At 37.1% G+C, this 12,365-nt stretch overlaps 2 protein-coding genes across 10 annotated transcripts in view; one reads left to right on the top strand and one right to left on the bottom strand.

Annotated features, from left to right (window-relative positions):
- Positions 1-12,365, bottom strand: part of DLG1 (discs large MAGUK scaffold protein 1) — a 434,654-nt gene that overhangs the window by 265,769 nt on the left and 156,520 nt on the right. The window lies entirely within an intron of this gene.
- ACAP2 (ArfGAP with coiled-coil, ankyrin repeat and PH domains 2) overlaps positions 1-12,365 on the top strand; it is a 59,696-nt gene that overhangs the window by 15,639 nt on the left and 31,692 nt on the right. For all 4 annotated transcript variants that reach the window (XM_079315719.1, XM_079315718.1, XM_079315721.1 and 1 more), the window contains exons 2-8: positions 1,245-1,302; positions 3,691-3,810; positions 4,451-4,504; positions 7,474-7,532; positions 8,022-8,205; positions 10,440-10,484; positions 11,545-11,640. In XM_079315719.1, the coding sequence (XP_079171845.1) occupies positions 1,245-1,302; positions 3,691-3,810; positions 4,451-4,504; positions 7,474-7,532; positions 8,022-8,205; positions 10,440-10,484; positions 11,545-11,640 (616 nt within the window). The remainder of the gene's footprint in view (positions 1-1,244; positions 1,303-3,690; positions 3,811-4,450; positions 4,505-7,473; positions 7,533-8,021; positions 8,206-10,439; positions 10,485-11,544; positions 11,641-12,365) is intronic.

Below are 12,365 nucleotides of genomic sequence, written 5' to 3'. Positions count from 1 at the left end.
TGTGTAGTGAAAGCTGCAAAAGCTGGGAATGTCATGCTCAGTGTTTGAGATCTGCAAGCAATTGGCAGCATTTGGTAAACTGCTCTTCCTGATCTTGGGGCCTGATCCAGTCTTTTTTTCTTTTTTTTTCTTTTTCTTTTTTTTGTGTTCTTGGCTTGTACTCATGTGAACTAGAATGGAATTAGCAAGAGACAGTAAAGCTGTGCTTGTGTGTATTCTCTCCTCAGCGGTATAAAGCTGGCTTAAGAAATTCCTGCTCCAAATCATTCTTCCCTGCCTGTATAACTTTTTCCAGGAAGAGCTGGGCTTTTTTGTTGGACTGAAATGTGAAATGCCTGATCCAATTTTCCAAAAAGCATTACAGAAAACTTCCTATTACTTTTTTTTTTTTTTTCCCCCAAGGCGGGCTACTACTGGTAAACAGTGTGGCTCCATGAACAGTAATGCTGGAATGAGTGAAAGAATGAGCACCCTGTGATGGCAGCAAGGGCACTCCTTGCCAGAAATGAGTCCATTCAGCTCTCAGGGCAATAGCCTGACAAAGCAGCAATGTCCATGGACTCTGAATAAAGTGTCATCCATCCTCAGTCTTCTGGTTTTTTAGGTAGCAGTGAGGAAGGAAGTGTCCAAAGAAACATAAGCTTTCAAGGAAAAAAAAAAAAGCTGTGCTTTAGCAGTGTTCCATGAAAGCAGCTTTTACTGGCAGGTTAAATTTGGCTGGCCTGGAAGATTTGACCAATCTAGACTAGAGGTAAATTATCTAATCAAGTGTACCATTCAAACTCCCTGCAGGTTAATTGACACATGGCAAGTGCTGTATTTTTTTCTAATCTCATTGCAAGGTTATTCATGAAATAGCTGGACCATTTGCAGGTTTGAGCCAGGAGGTCACCAAATTCCCTTTGACTTTCAGTTTCTTTCCTTTGTTGTTAGCTTCAAACATATAGACTATTGTCTATACAAGAACAGAAGAAACCTATTTTGGTGTGACAGATATTAGGATTTGATCTCAAATATTTATCAATGGACCACATTTTAGCAGTGATGTAGTTTTGCTTCTTTCTACCCATCAAATTTCCTGCAATTCTTGTGGTTCTTTAAAATCAATGCCTTTTTACAGCTGAAATATAAGTAAAACTGTGATGGCAATAAATGAGTTAAATGTATGTGTGTCTGCCCCTTCTCCCCAGACTCAGAGTATTTTTGTGTAAAATTTTAAAAGAAAACCTCTTTTATGCTTGCAGGGCAACTTTAGAAGAGGTAGAAGGAGATGTAACAGAGCTGGAACTGAAACTTGACAAGGTAAGCTTTTAATTCAACAATGTTTGTTCTTAAAAACATCAAAAAGTGTGTTTCGCTTTTGTTTTAAAGTTCGCAGCTGGGAAGTGTCAGGGGCCGAGCCAGCCCCGCGCTCCGCAGAGGGAAGGGATCCAGGTGGAGCTCACAGCTGGTCTCGGAGCGAAGCTGGAGCCAAGCACAGGGGCAGCTGCGATCGCGGCGGGAGCTCGCTGCTTCCCCGGCTGGGGCTTGTGCAATTCCCTGCGGATCCGGCCCCTCTCTGCGCCCCGGCTCAGCCCGGGGAGCTGCTGCGGGCGCCTCGGCTTTCCCGGGATACCCGCGGGGCCCGGGAGCCCGTTTCACCGGGGCGGCGTGCTGCCGGCTGCCCCCTGCTCTGGGGGTCTAAAATCCGTGCTGGTGGGAGTTAATCTGAGGCACAGCAGTCAGATAGATAAAAATATAGATATCTACCCTTCACTGTTTTGTGGGGCACCTGACTGTAAAATTCATTCTGTGCTTTGTCATGCTTTATGCATGTATAAAAAATTATATGTAGCATCTTTTCAGCTTTTTACTATCTCTTTATTGGTTTCCTCACCTTTGGAAACTTCTGTTATTTCTTTGCTAGTACTTTGAGAGTGGCTTGTTTTTGGTTTTCATCTGTATAAAGTCTTCTTTCCTTTGCATTTGTGCTAAATGTTTTAAATTATTTTTATCCGTGTTTTCACATGGCAGGCAGATGTCATTTGTTTACCTCCTTAACTGCTTTTTGAATACAGCCATTTTTTCCTGCAGCTGTGGGTTGGCTGCAGAGAGCTGGAAAAATAAAGATGAAGCCTGAAGACTTATTCTTTACAACTCATAGTAATATTTCTAGTTTTTTGTAGTTAATAATCTAAGAGTTTGCTCTTGCAAAATAAGTTCAAGAACTTTAATTTTGATTTGGTGTGTATCTTGGTGAAACTGGTGGGTATATTTACTGTAGGAGTGTTGAATCTGTTTTGGTAGATCAAACAGTGTAAGTATTTAAAGGATCTGCAAAATCAGTCTTGGAAATTTGGCTTTTCCACCACTCTGAAAGGATTGTTTTTGGGGAAAACAGTTCTCATATTCCTTAAGTGGCATTATTCAATGCCTTGCAGTACAATACTAAAGTTGAAAGCCAAGCTTCTTGGGTGAGCTGAAGTAACTATGGCCTGAGGGTAAGAATTTGGCTAGGCTTGGTTGGTAACTTTTTCTGCTCAGTAGTTCATACTAAACTTGATTTTATTGTCTCACAATTTTGACTTTGGGCTACATTGTCTGCACTTTTGTCCTCTCTGGAAAAAAGAAAGCCTGGTTCAGGCTTGTGAACTATAAGCAAAGGTGAAGGAAAAAGGTTATATTGATCATAATTTTTTTTTCTGTCCATTGTTCAAGCAACTTAGACATTCATCAGAATGTGGAAGATCACACTCAACTTTCCATTTTTTCCTAAGGATCTGAGTCAGCATAAAAATTACTGGGTGATTAAGGCAGGAATGATGCTTGGATGGTTTCTTTGCCCCAGTATAGGATCAAGTATTTCAGTGTTGCTTTTCATGAAAATTTATTTACCAGCCTTGAAAAATCTTTCAGAGGTGAAGGTTCAATCTTCTGGTTTTATTCACAGCTTGGTTTAGGGTGAGGGAGCTCAGTCATAAAGCACCAGTTCTCAAGAGAGCATCTTGACAATTGCAGTAACCCCTCTTCCTTACATTAATGGCCCAGTGCATTTATGGTTCAAGAAGTGGGAAAACATCCCTCACAAGATACTGAGGACTCCTATCAGACAGGAGGCTGAGGTGCTGACTGAAGGAGTCAGTGGTAGGGATGGAAAACAGTCAGAGATTAGTCTCTGAGTGAAAACATGATTGATTTCACCTCCTGAGATGTAACCATGGCTCTTCAGCTGTGCTTTGTGCAGAGCCTTTTGCTTTCCTGTGCCTGTATTCCGAGTGTCTCAGGATGAAACAACTGGTGTGGGTTTCTTTTTTGTTTGTTTTGTGGTGTTTTTCCCTTAGAAACCACAATAACCTCATTATTTGCTTGTGTTCTAACCAGATGTGTTTTAGTTGCTGTGATTTTTGCTCCTGTAAAACTCTCTTGAAGTATGTGCAACATCCCAGTTAACAATAAATCAAGGAAAAACTAATTTAAAAAATTATAGAGCTGTAACTTTCCCAGTAACATATCTATTGACCTAGAGTAGTGTTTTTATAGCTGTTACTATACAGCAGAAAGTTTTTCATGGAATCTGAGGGTGGGAATTTAACTTTCGAAATTTTTATTTCATAGCCTTAACTAAGCTCAGTGTGTTCTTGTTTATATGATGGTGTAAAAACCAAATAAAAATAAGCATTCTGCTTTCTTTCTCCTTTTATACTCATTTAGCTGGTGAAGCTTTGTATTGCAATGATTGATACTGGGAAAGCATTTTGCACAGCCAACAAGCAGTTCATGAATGGAATTCGAGACCTTGCACAATATTCCTGTAAAGATACATTGGTTGAGGTAAGTTCTTGGAGGTGAAAGAGGAGGGAGAGAAACATAACTTAAACAAGGTACATTGTAACAGATGGCAAGAGGAGTAGTTGAAGTTTATGGTACTATTTGCCTTTTTGCTCCTTTTTCTTTGATATCTCTTCTAGAGTGAGGGTTTTTCCAGCTGGGGTGCACTGCAGGTGTCTGTGTTATTTAGCTTCAGCAGTGACAGGGATCTGCCAGTTTTCAGAAAATGTGTTAGATTAGTGTGTGCACTGGTGATTGCAACATGTTAACCAGTTTTTTTGAGTAAGAGTATTAAATGTGAAAAATATTAATTAGTGTAATATTAAATACTGTAAATTAATGTTTTAAATTATGCGAGCTTCCCATATTTTTAGTCAATTTGAATTTTTCTTGTTTTCCTTCAGTTTGGTACTTTATGTACGGGTAGGTTGAAGTAACATTTTTGTTGCTTGTGTGTTTAATAGATTTCTTTGGTTACAACCATGTTCTCCTTCTAGTCTAATGGTTTTAGTCTCATAATTTTGCTACAAGGAAAATTAATTTCAAAGTTCTTTACTGAAAAGCTCTAAACCTCTGATCTGTTGCTTTTGTGCTGTGTGTTTAGTAGGGCTTAACTTAAACTACTTTTATTTTTTCTTTACAGACCAATTTGACAAAGTTCTCTGACACCTTACAGGAAATGATCAATTATCATAATGTGAGTATTTCTAGCTACAACATGGCTCTGATATCTCACTTCCAGTTATGTTTGATGATAGATTAATGTAAAGCCTTTCTTCTTGATAGAGTTTGCCAAGTAATGGTTTAAATGGTGTTAAATCTTGTTTTATATTTAAAATTATTTTGTTAATGTTTTGTTTACAGAGTATTTATAAATATCCCATTTTCTGCAGATTTCTGTCTTGGTTTATTTTGTAAGCTTTGGTGCTCTACGACAGTAAATACTGAATAGTTTAATCTTTTTGAGTGAAAATGATGGTAACAGTTACAGACTATTAGTTTATACCTTCGCTGTGCTGAAATAATGATTGCCTTTTCCATTATTGCTACTTTTCCCCCCATGCTTTATAATGCACAAGAATAAGCACCTCTGATTTGCATATAGTTTTCTTTTTGGAAGGAATAAGTGAACAGTGGTTTTTGGGTTGTAGAGAGAAGGGAGTGCCAAGGTTCAAAGCAGCAGTACTGGAGCAAGCATTACTTTCATGACAGTGATTTCTGTAGATTAGATGGAGCAGATGAACCAAGGCTGTGTCTCTTCATCACACATCTTGCTGCTGGTTACTCTCTTAATCATGGTTTTATTTATTGTTTGCTCTTTTGGGCACCTCTGATAGGTCCTGTATTATTGCTGCTGTTAGTATATGTGATCATGGCTTGCCCTGCATTGGTAAAATTTGGCATAGCACAACTCTCCCTTTTGGGCTGTTTGAAGGCAGAAAGCAAAGAACAAACCATATTAAAGGTTTCTTTTCAGATCTAGTAAGTAGGACCAATCTGAGTTGTGTCCTGCTTTTTTTCTCTCCTCCATACCCTTGCTGTGCTGAGGCACAGTGAGAACAAAGTGGCTTTTACCAAAGGCACAAACATCAGGAGTGAGGCACAATTGCTTTGCCAGATGTGTTGTGGTCCTGCCCTGCTTTTTGTGAATCTGCTTAGTTCAACAGGGCTTCCTGGCTCAGAGTGACAGGTCTGTTGCTGACCAAGGTGACACAGCCATCTGGACAGAGAAGATAGAGAGAGGAAAGAAAGGATGGAAGGGGTAGGAGATGTTCCCACTGAGGTCTGGATGCCTGTCAGTTTTTTCATGTGAGGCTTTGCTTCCAGTAAGACCAGGGACCAGAGAAATGCAGCACCTTCACTGATTCAGCTTGTGGCAAATAGCAACTGTCTTAGACTTGGAGTGAATGAAAGGTAGTATGTGACAAGGCTGTAAATCTAATCAGATCATGGTCTGGGTACTTTCTGTTTTTTAGGGAAAATGATGTCTGTGTATTTTTCTGCCCAGCACATTTTTTCTCTTCATTACTGTAAGCAGAATGCAAGACTCATGTTTCTGGGAGTCCTCTAATCATTTGAGTTCCCATCTGGTTTTATCTTTTGGTATTGATCTTGGTTGGTGCACTGGCAAGCGTAAATGTCAGCAGTGGGAGTAGTCCCAGTGTGACTTCCAGTTTGTCAAGAAGCTCTTTATTCTAGTTGTCTGCTTTTCTGGTTTCCCAAAGTGGGAATACAAACAGGTTCTTCCATGTGTTACTGGTAGATACAGTTCTGGTTGGAAGGTGTCTCAGGAGGTTTGACTGCCTGCCTAAATCAGGGTCAGTTATGAGGTTGGAGCAGGTTGCTTTGGTTTTGAAAACCTCCAAGCATGAAGACTGGATACAGGGTACAGTACCACTGCTAATGAGGGGCTTCAACTCAGCCAGTTTCCCTTCCCTCAGTGTTTCTGAAAAGAGAGATGAGCTGGTAAAGGTTTTGCTGTCAGTACTTGACATTGCATAGCTTCTCATTTCCAAGTCTTAAGAAAGAATCTAAGACTGAGAGCATTTAAAGAAAACATTTTTTCACCTTAAACTTTGAAGTTTTGACTTGATTTTTCAAGAAAATTATTTAATCCTTCAAGATCTTTACCTTTTATGAGAGATTCTGTTCAGCTGGGCTAACTTTATTTTTGTGATACTGCCTTGTATATTTCTGTTATGCAGGAAACAGGTAGTGTAGAGGGGCTTTGGAAATTGAGGCAACTTTTATTGTCTGCACAGTAACAAGTGACAAAAGGATTTGTCTGGTAGCCGTTGACCTGTTCCATTCCATCCTAAAACCCAGAGATCAGATGTGAAGCTGGAAGAATGTTTGTTTTAATTTTCCAGTTAGTCGTTTTTGGGTCCTAAGAGAACATACAGATTGTCTCATATCCGGGTGTGCTTTGGCCTTAAAAAATTAACAAACATCTTAGACATCACAATTTGAATGAGTTAATTATATTTTTGTGCCCACCAGCCCCTCCAGCCTTCCCAAATCATAAGAAATTTCGGAAGTATTGCTTAGATAACTTATTCTTAGAAAGAATTAGCCTTTCCTTTTAGTAGTGCAAGAGTGGATGTTTTTTTTACGAACACATTATGTAAAGGAGATGGTATTAAATACTACATACTAACTGCATATATGTTACATTTTTGGCATCAATTTCAATCCAGCTGAGGTTTTTCCTCACAAGTTAAGAGCATGTTCTTGCTGTGGTTTCATTTGTCTTTTAATGGTTGATATTTTGTGAAAAACCAAAGAAATTGTTCCTTAACATTCAAAGTTGTTTCTTTAGGAATATAACTGTACAATTAACATAAATAAATTTCTGTGAAACCAGGCATGTCTCATATCATTAGGATGAGAGAATAAGATGCCAGGAGCTCTTATCTCTCCTTATTACCACAGTCTTTAAGAAAAGAGCAGCAAAAGATGTTTGGTTTTGTGTTATTTTCCTTGCTTTCTTCCTTATCTTTTATTTATTTCAAAACTACCGTGAAGGGATTTATATTTTGCTACTAGAGACACAGTGGTTTAATAATAATTCTCTTCAAATTCAGTGTTATTGCCATTTACATTTCTGAGATCAGAAGGTGTAAGTACCTCTAAGTTACTGACCTACATAATAATGCTTTCTTTCAGATTCTGTTTGACCAAATCCAAAGATCAATTAAAACACAGCTTCAGTCTTTCGTTAAAGAGTAAGTTAATTTGCACTGGTAATGGGAAAATTATATATAAAATGGAATTTTTATAATCTAATTTGAGTAAGTGAAGCATCCCTTCTGTAAACAGCCACCCATAAATTGAGAAGTGTGTATTAAGGCTTTGTAAAAAATCACCCCAAATCACTGGGGCTTTAGATCCAGCTGCAGAAATGTTGCAATAGGATGAATTACTGATCTAATTACATACTGTAATTGCCTAAGCCTGGGGGACAGAGCTTTCTCCCAGTAGGCATTAGATGTGTTCAGTTACATTTCAATTTTGTCCTTTGCTTGGAAAAGAAAGACAGGAAGCTTCTGTCATAATTTGTGGATTTCCCTTTGGCCCAAGCATGTATTGAAGAATATAAAATTTGAAGAAGACACTAGCTAAAGCAATCACAAGCTTGCCCTGTCTGGTGTAGCTTTAAGCTCTTTTTCATGCTTTGAAATTAATTTATTATCCATATTTCTTTTTTTCTGTAGAGATATTAGGAAATTTAAAGATGCAAAGAAACAGTTTGAAAAAGTGAGTGAAGAAAAGGAGAATGCTCTGGTGAAAAATGCCCAAGTCCAAAGAAATAAGCAACATGAGGTAGAGGAAGCAACCAATATTTTGACTGCAACACGGAAGTGTTTTCGACACATAGCTCTGGATTATGTTCTTCAGGTAAGGGCTGCAATAAAGTTACTTTTCAAAACCATTTGTTACATATGGTTAGAGACATGTCCTTTACAATGTTAGAAGTTCTTTTCTTAAGCTTCTTAGAAGCTGTGGAGATTCAGGGAAAAAGGAAGAGCTTTATCTGCAAGCAATTTTTCTTTTAATAAAATCTGAGGAAAATTAATTGATGCATTCTTATTGCTTTAATGCTCTGGTATTCAGTGCCCTTGCTGCAATGACACAGTTTAATTTTCAAGTTGAACATAATAATTTTGGAAAAACCCCCAGTATTTGCTTGATACTTAACCTAAATGTTTAATGAGTTAGATATGCTGCAGTATCTTATATATTTAAGGTAAAAACTGTAACCTAGCCTAGGAAATACAAATTACTTGAATCTGATGCAGGATATTTGGTACTTCTGCAATTTTAGTTGTATGCTTTGGGTTGTATTCAAACATTGTATTATATTTTGGGTTGTCTCAATGCCTCAGAGTTGGGCATTGTGCTGTAAAGGGAGTCAAGAACTTAGCTATCCTTTACCTTTTTAATGAATATCTCCCATAGGGTGTTGAGAGTTGTTCTTTGTCATGCTGCTTTGTATCCTGTAATACAGTAATACATTTTCTTTTGATACTTAAAATCCATCTGCTTCATACTTACCCACAACTACAGCAAAACAGGATTATTGCAACTCAGATGGTGTGAGAGGCTTGGGGCTCCAAATGGGTCTGAGCTTCTCTTATGATCAAACACAGAACAGCTCTTTACAATGAAGTTGGTTTCATATTGGACATTATCATCTTGATTTGTGACAGTCCAGTCAGTCATTTAAAGCTTAATTAACTTGTCTATAAATAGTATTAGGAGTTGTAAAATGAAGTTGTAAAATGTCAGCCTGGGCGTGTTCACAAACATGATGGTCAGTGGTCAACTCTGAACTACTTCTTTTTAAACACTGAAGTAATTTTAGTGTTTAAAAAGTTGTGTGAATTATGCCCCAGAGGATTATTTGTGCAAGCACTCATGGTGGGGGAAGCTGGCAATCACTGCTGCAGTAGGCCAGTTCCTTGTGTGTGCATTGAATTGCAGGTATTTGCCTCCTAGAATTTCTATGTTCAAAGTATGAGCAGTTCTTGGGATAAAGATGCATTTAGAGTAACTGGGAGCAATTTCAGCATCTTTCAGTGTGGACAAAAATCAATTCAGCTTTAGGAATTCTTTTGACTTGCTGATTCTTCTGGGAAAATGGCTTCACAACTGTGGTCTATTTGTAGCTAGATTGGCTTTAAACTGTAATTCAAAACCTTTGCTTTCCTTTTATTTTTCTTTGCCTCACAGACTGAGGGTTTATTCTATACAAACAAATCTTAATTATTTTTGCTGCAGAAAGTTTTCCAAAATAATGTCCACTTAAGTATAGAAGTAGAATCTGGTTTTGATTATAGCTTCAGCAAGTTTATTTATTTTGCTGATATCCTAAACTGACATAGAGGTGTTAAATTACAAAGTCATGCCTGTTTCTGCTAAGTGGGTCTTTTAAACTAAAATCTGTAGTTCTGGATGGCAACCTTTAAAGATTAGAGAACAAAGAAGGCAGGGGAGCTAGGTGGATTTGAAAAATCAGTTATTTTTTCTATATAATGTGAAATTCCTCAAGTTTTAGGGCAACGCTGTTAACCAGTGACTTCAGCTATCTTAAAAGTGCAGGTATACATGAAAATTTCTTATTGAAACTGTTATGTTCTTGCTTGCCTGGGACTACTTTTGGGATATTTAAATAGTCTGAGTCTGAGAAAAAGTAACCCTGCCCCCATCATTCCCTCTGTCCAGGCAGGAGTGCTGAGTGCAGCTTCTGAGAGGAGTTGGTGGGCTGGCTTAACTCACACTGCTTGAAACATCTTGAATTCAATCTCTTGAAAATGAGAACCAATTGTCCTTGCTTAAAAGGTGCATTATATTGTTTCTAGCTAGCACATGGTGTCTTGTATTTTCCCTACTGATACAAGAAAATTGTGACTATCATCATGAAGCTCAAGCTTTGCAAGTGTTCTCTGATTGCATCACTTTGATATCATGACAGAACTAGAGTGCATCTTTTTAAAGTACTTTGGGAAGTCTGATATTGAGCTGTCTTCTTGTGGTGTTTTAAGCTTGGATGTGATTATTTAGGGGAAAATTGCAAATAAAATAAGAAGTTTTAAAATAAAATAAATTTCTTGTTTATTCTTTTTTCCTAGATTAATGTTCTTCAATCTAAAAGAAGAGCAGAAATCTTAAAATCGGTAAGATATACTTTATCCTCTGTATACCAAATATTTTAATCCGTCTGAAATGAAAAATATGACCACAAAGCAGTGTGTTAAAAATTTGGTCCTTTTATTGATCAAAATGTCAGTACATTTGGCAGTTTGGTGACAGTCAGTTTGGCCTTTAATGTAGCTTAGCATACATGTTTAACCGTTTTTGACAATCCTTCTGGTTCAGATTTGAACACTTACAGTTTTTACTACTCTTGATCCTTTGGTATGTATTCCACAGTTAAAATCAAACTTTGTTTGCCAAGAGTTCTGCTATTTAGGTCGGGGTTATTACTTTGTAAACACTAAGTGCTTACAATCTATTCTAAGATGAATTCTGCTCTTTCTAAGACCAGGGCAAATTTTAATATGGAATCTGCTAAATGAATAAGCAGCTATGCCTACACGCCAGTTTTTTCTACATTGCATTCCCTTTTCTGCTTCCCATTATCACTGTATCATATTATCATTATTAAAAGTCTGTTATAGAGAGTGACAAATTAAACAGCACTATTCTTTCAAATGTCTGAAGTTTCTCTCTTGTAATTTTCTTAATTCCTTAAAAACCAGAAACCTTGGTTCGTTTATAACTGCCTCCTATTCTACTCTGCACCTTCCCAACTTTCCTATTTTAAGGCCTGACAGTCTTCTCAGCTATATACATAAAGTTATGGGTTTGGATCATTAGTAAAATATTCTATACCCTCTCTCTACCCTACATGTCCCAGTTAAAAAGGAGATAACAAAAATTTCAGGTGACATGAATTAGAAGTAGTTTTCTGCCATTAAGTAGATTTCTTTTACTTTGCTCATGGGGTTAATGCTATCAACTGACTTCTGAGATTTTTGGCTTGGTTCTTTTCTTCCTTTACTTTGCAAGTTTATTTTTCAACACTGGAAGCTCTATGAGGTATTGATGTAAAACTGTCAGGACTTGTGAGGAGAAATTAAACCTGAAATCACACGTTATGTGAAGTAAGTGACATATTTATGGGATATGTGATACAGTTTTTAAGGGAATAAATATTTACTTTGTTCCTTCTAGATGTTATCGTTTATGTATGCACATCTGGCTTTTTTCCACCAAGGCTATGATCTGTTTAGTGAACTTGAACCCTACATGAAAGATCTTGGCGCACAGGTAACAAATTATTTTAAAAATGTAGAACTACTATATGCTGAAATTGAGGAAATCTTTATATATGCCTACATATCAGGTACTTCATAGATTCATTTGACAAAAAGGGAATTGTAGTATGATAAAGACAAAAAAATAATGAAAGGAATGAATATAATTACAAACTGAAAGTTTTCTGTTTACTAAAATTAATACTACCTTTAGGATTTACATACTTTAGGATAGCCATGCACTGCTCTGTGATGTATGATATTCAGGATACTGGATTATTTGGATTTCAAAATTTTTGTATATGACCCATGTTTATAAATATATCTAATAATAAAATATAGATCAGTCTGGTTTTCCTTCTACTTGTATACTTTATTTACTGTATCAGTTATGCAGTCTGCATAATTAAATTTTGATGTGTGCATATATAACTTTGGTGTTAGCAACTTAGATCGTAAAATGGAAGTATGATTTTAATAAGTAGTGCAAAATTTAGTTTCTGCATGGAATCCTTCTTGCCCAGTTTTGTTGTTTAAAAAGAGACCATTGACACTTCTGGGTTTTCAGTGAGGGACCCATGAAAAGCTTAATGGACCATGGCCAACAGGTGGATACAGGAAACATTGAAAATAGTTATGCAAATAGATTGGAACGTACAGTATTAAAATGAAGATCTGTCTATGGTGCAGAAGAAGTTGTGAAGAAGACTCAGCAGTGTCTTGACTTGTTTTTCAGTG

This window comes from Erithacus rubecula, assembly GCF_903797595.1.
Source record: "Erithacus rubecula genome assembly, chromosome: 11".
NCBI classification, from domain to species: Eukaryota; Metazoa; Chordata; class Aves; order Passeriformes; family Muscicapidae; genus Erithacus; species Erithacus rubecula.
The sequence above is the reverse complement of the archived record's forward strand: the minus strand, read 5'-3'. Positions and strand labels throughout refer to the sequence as shown.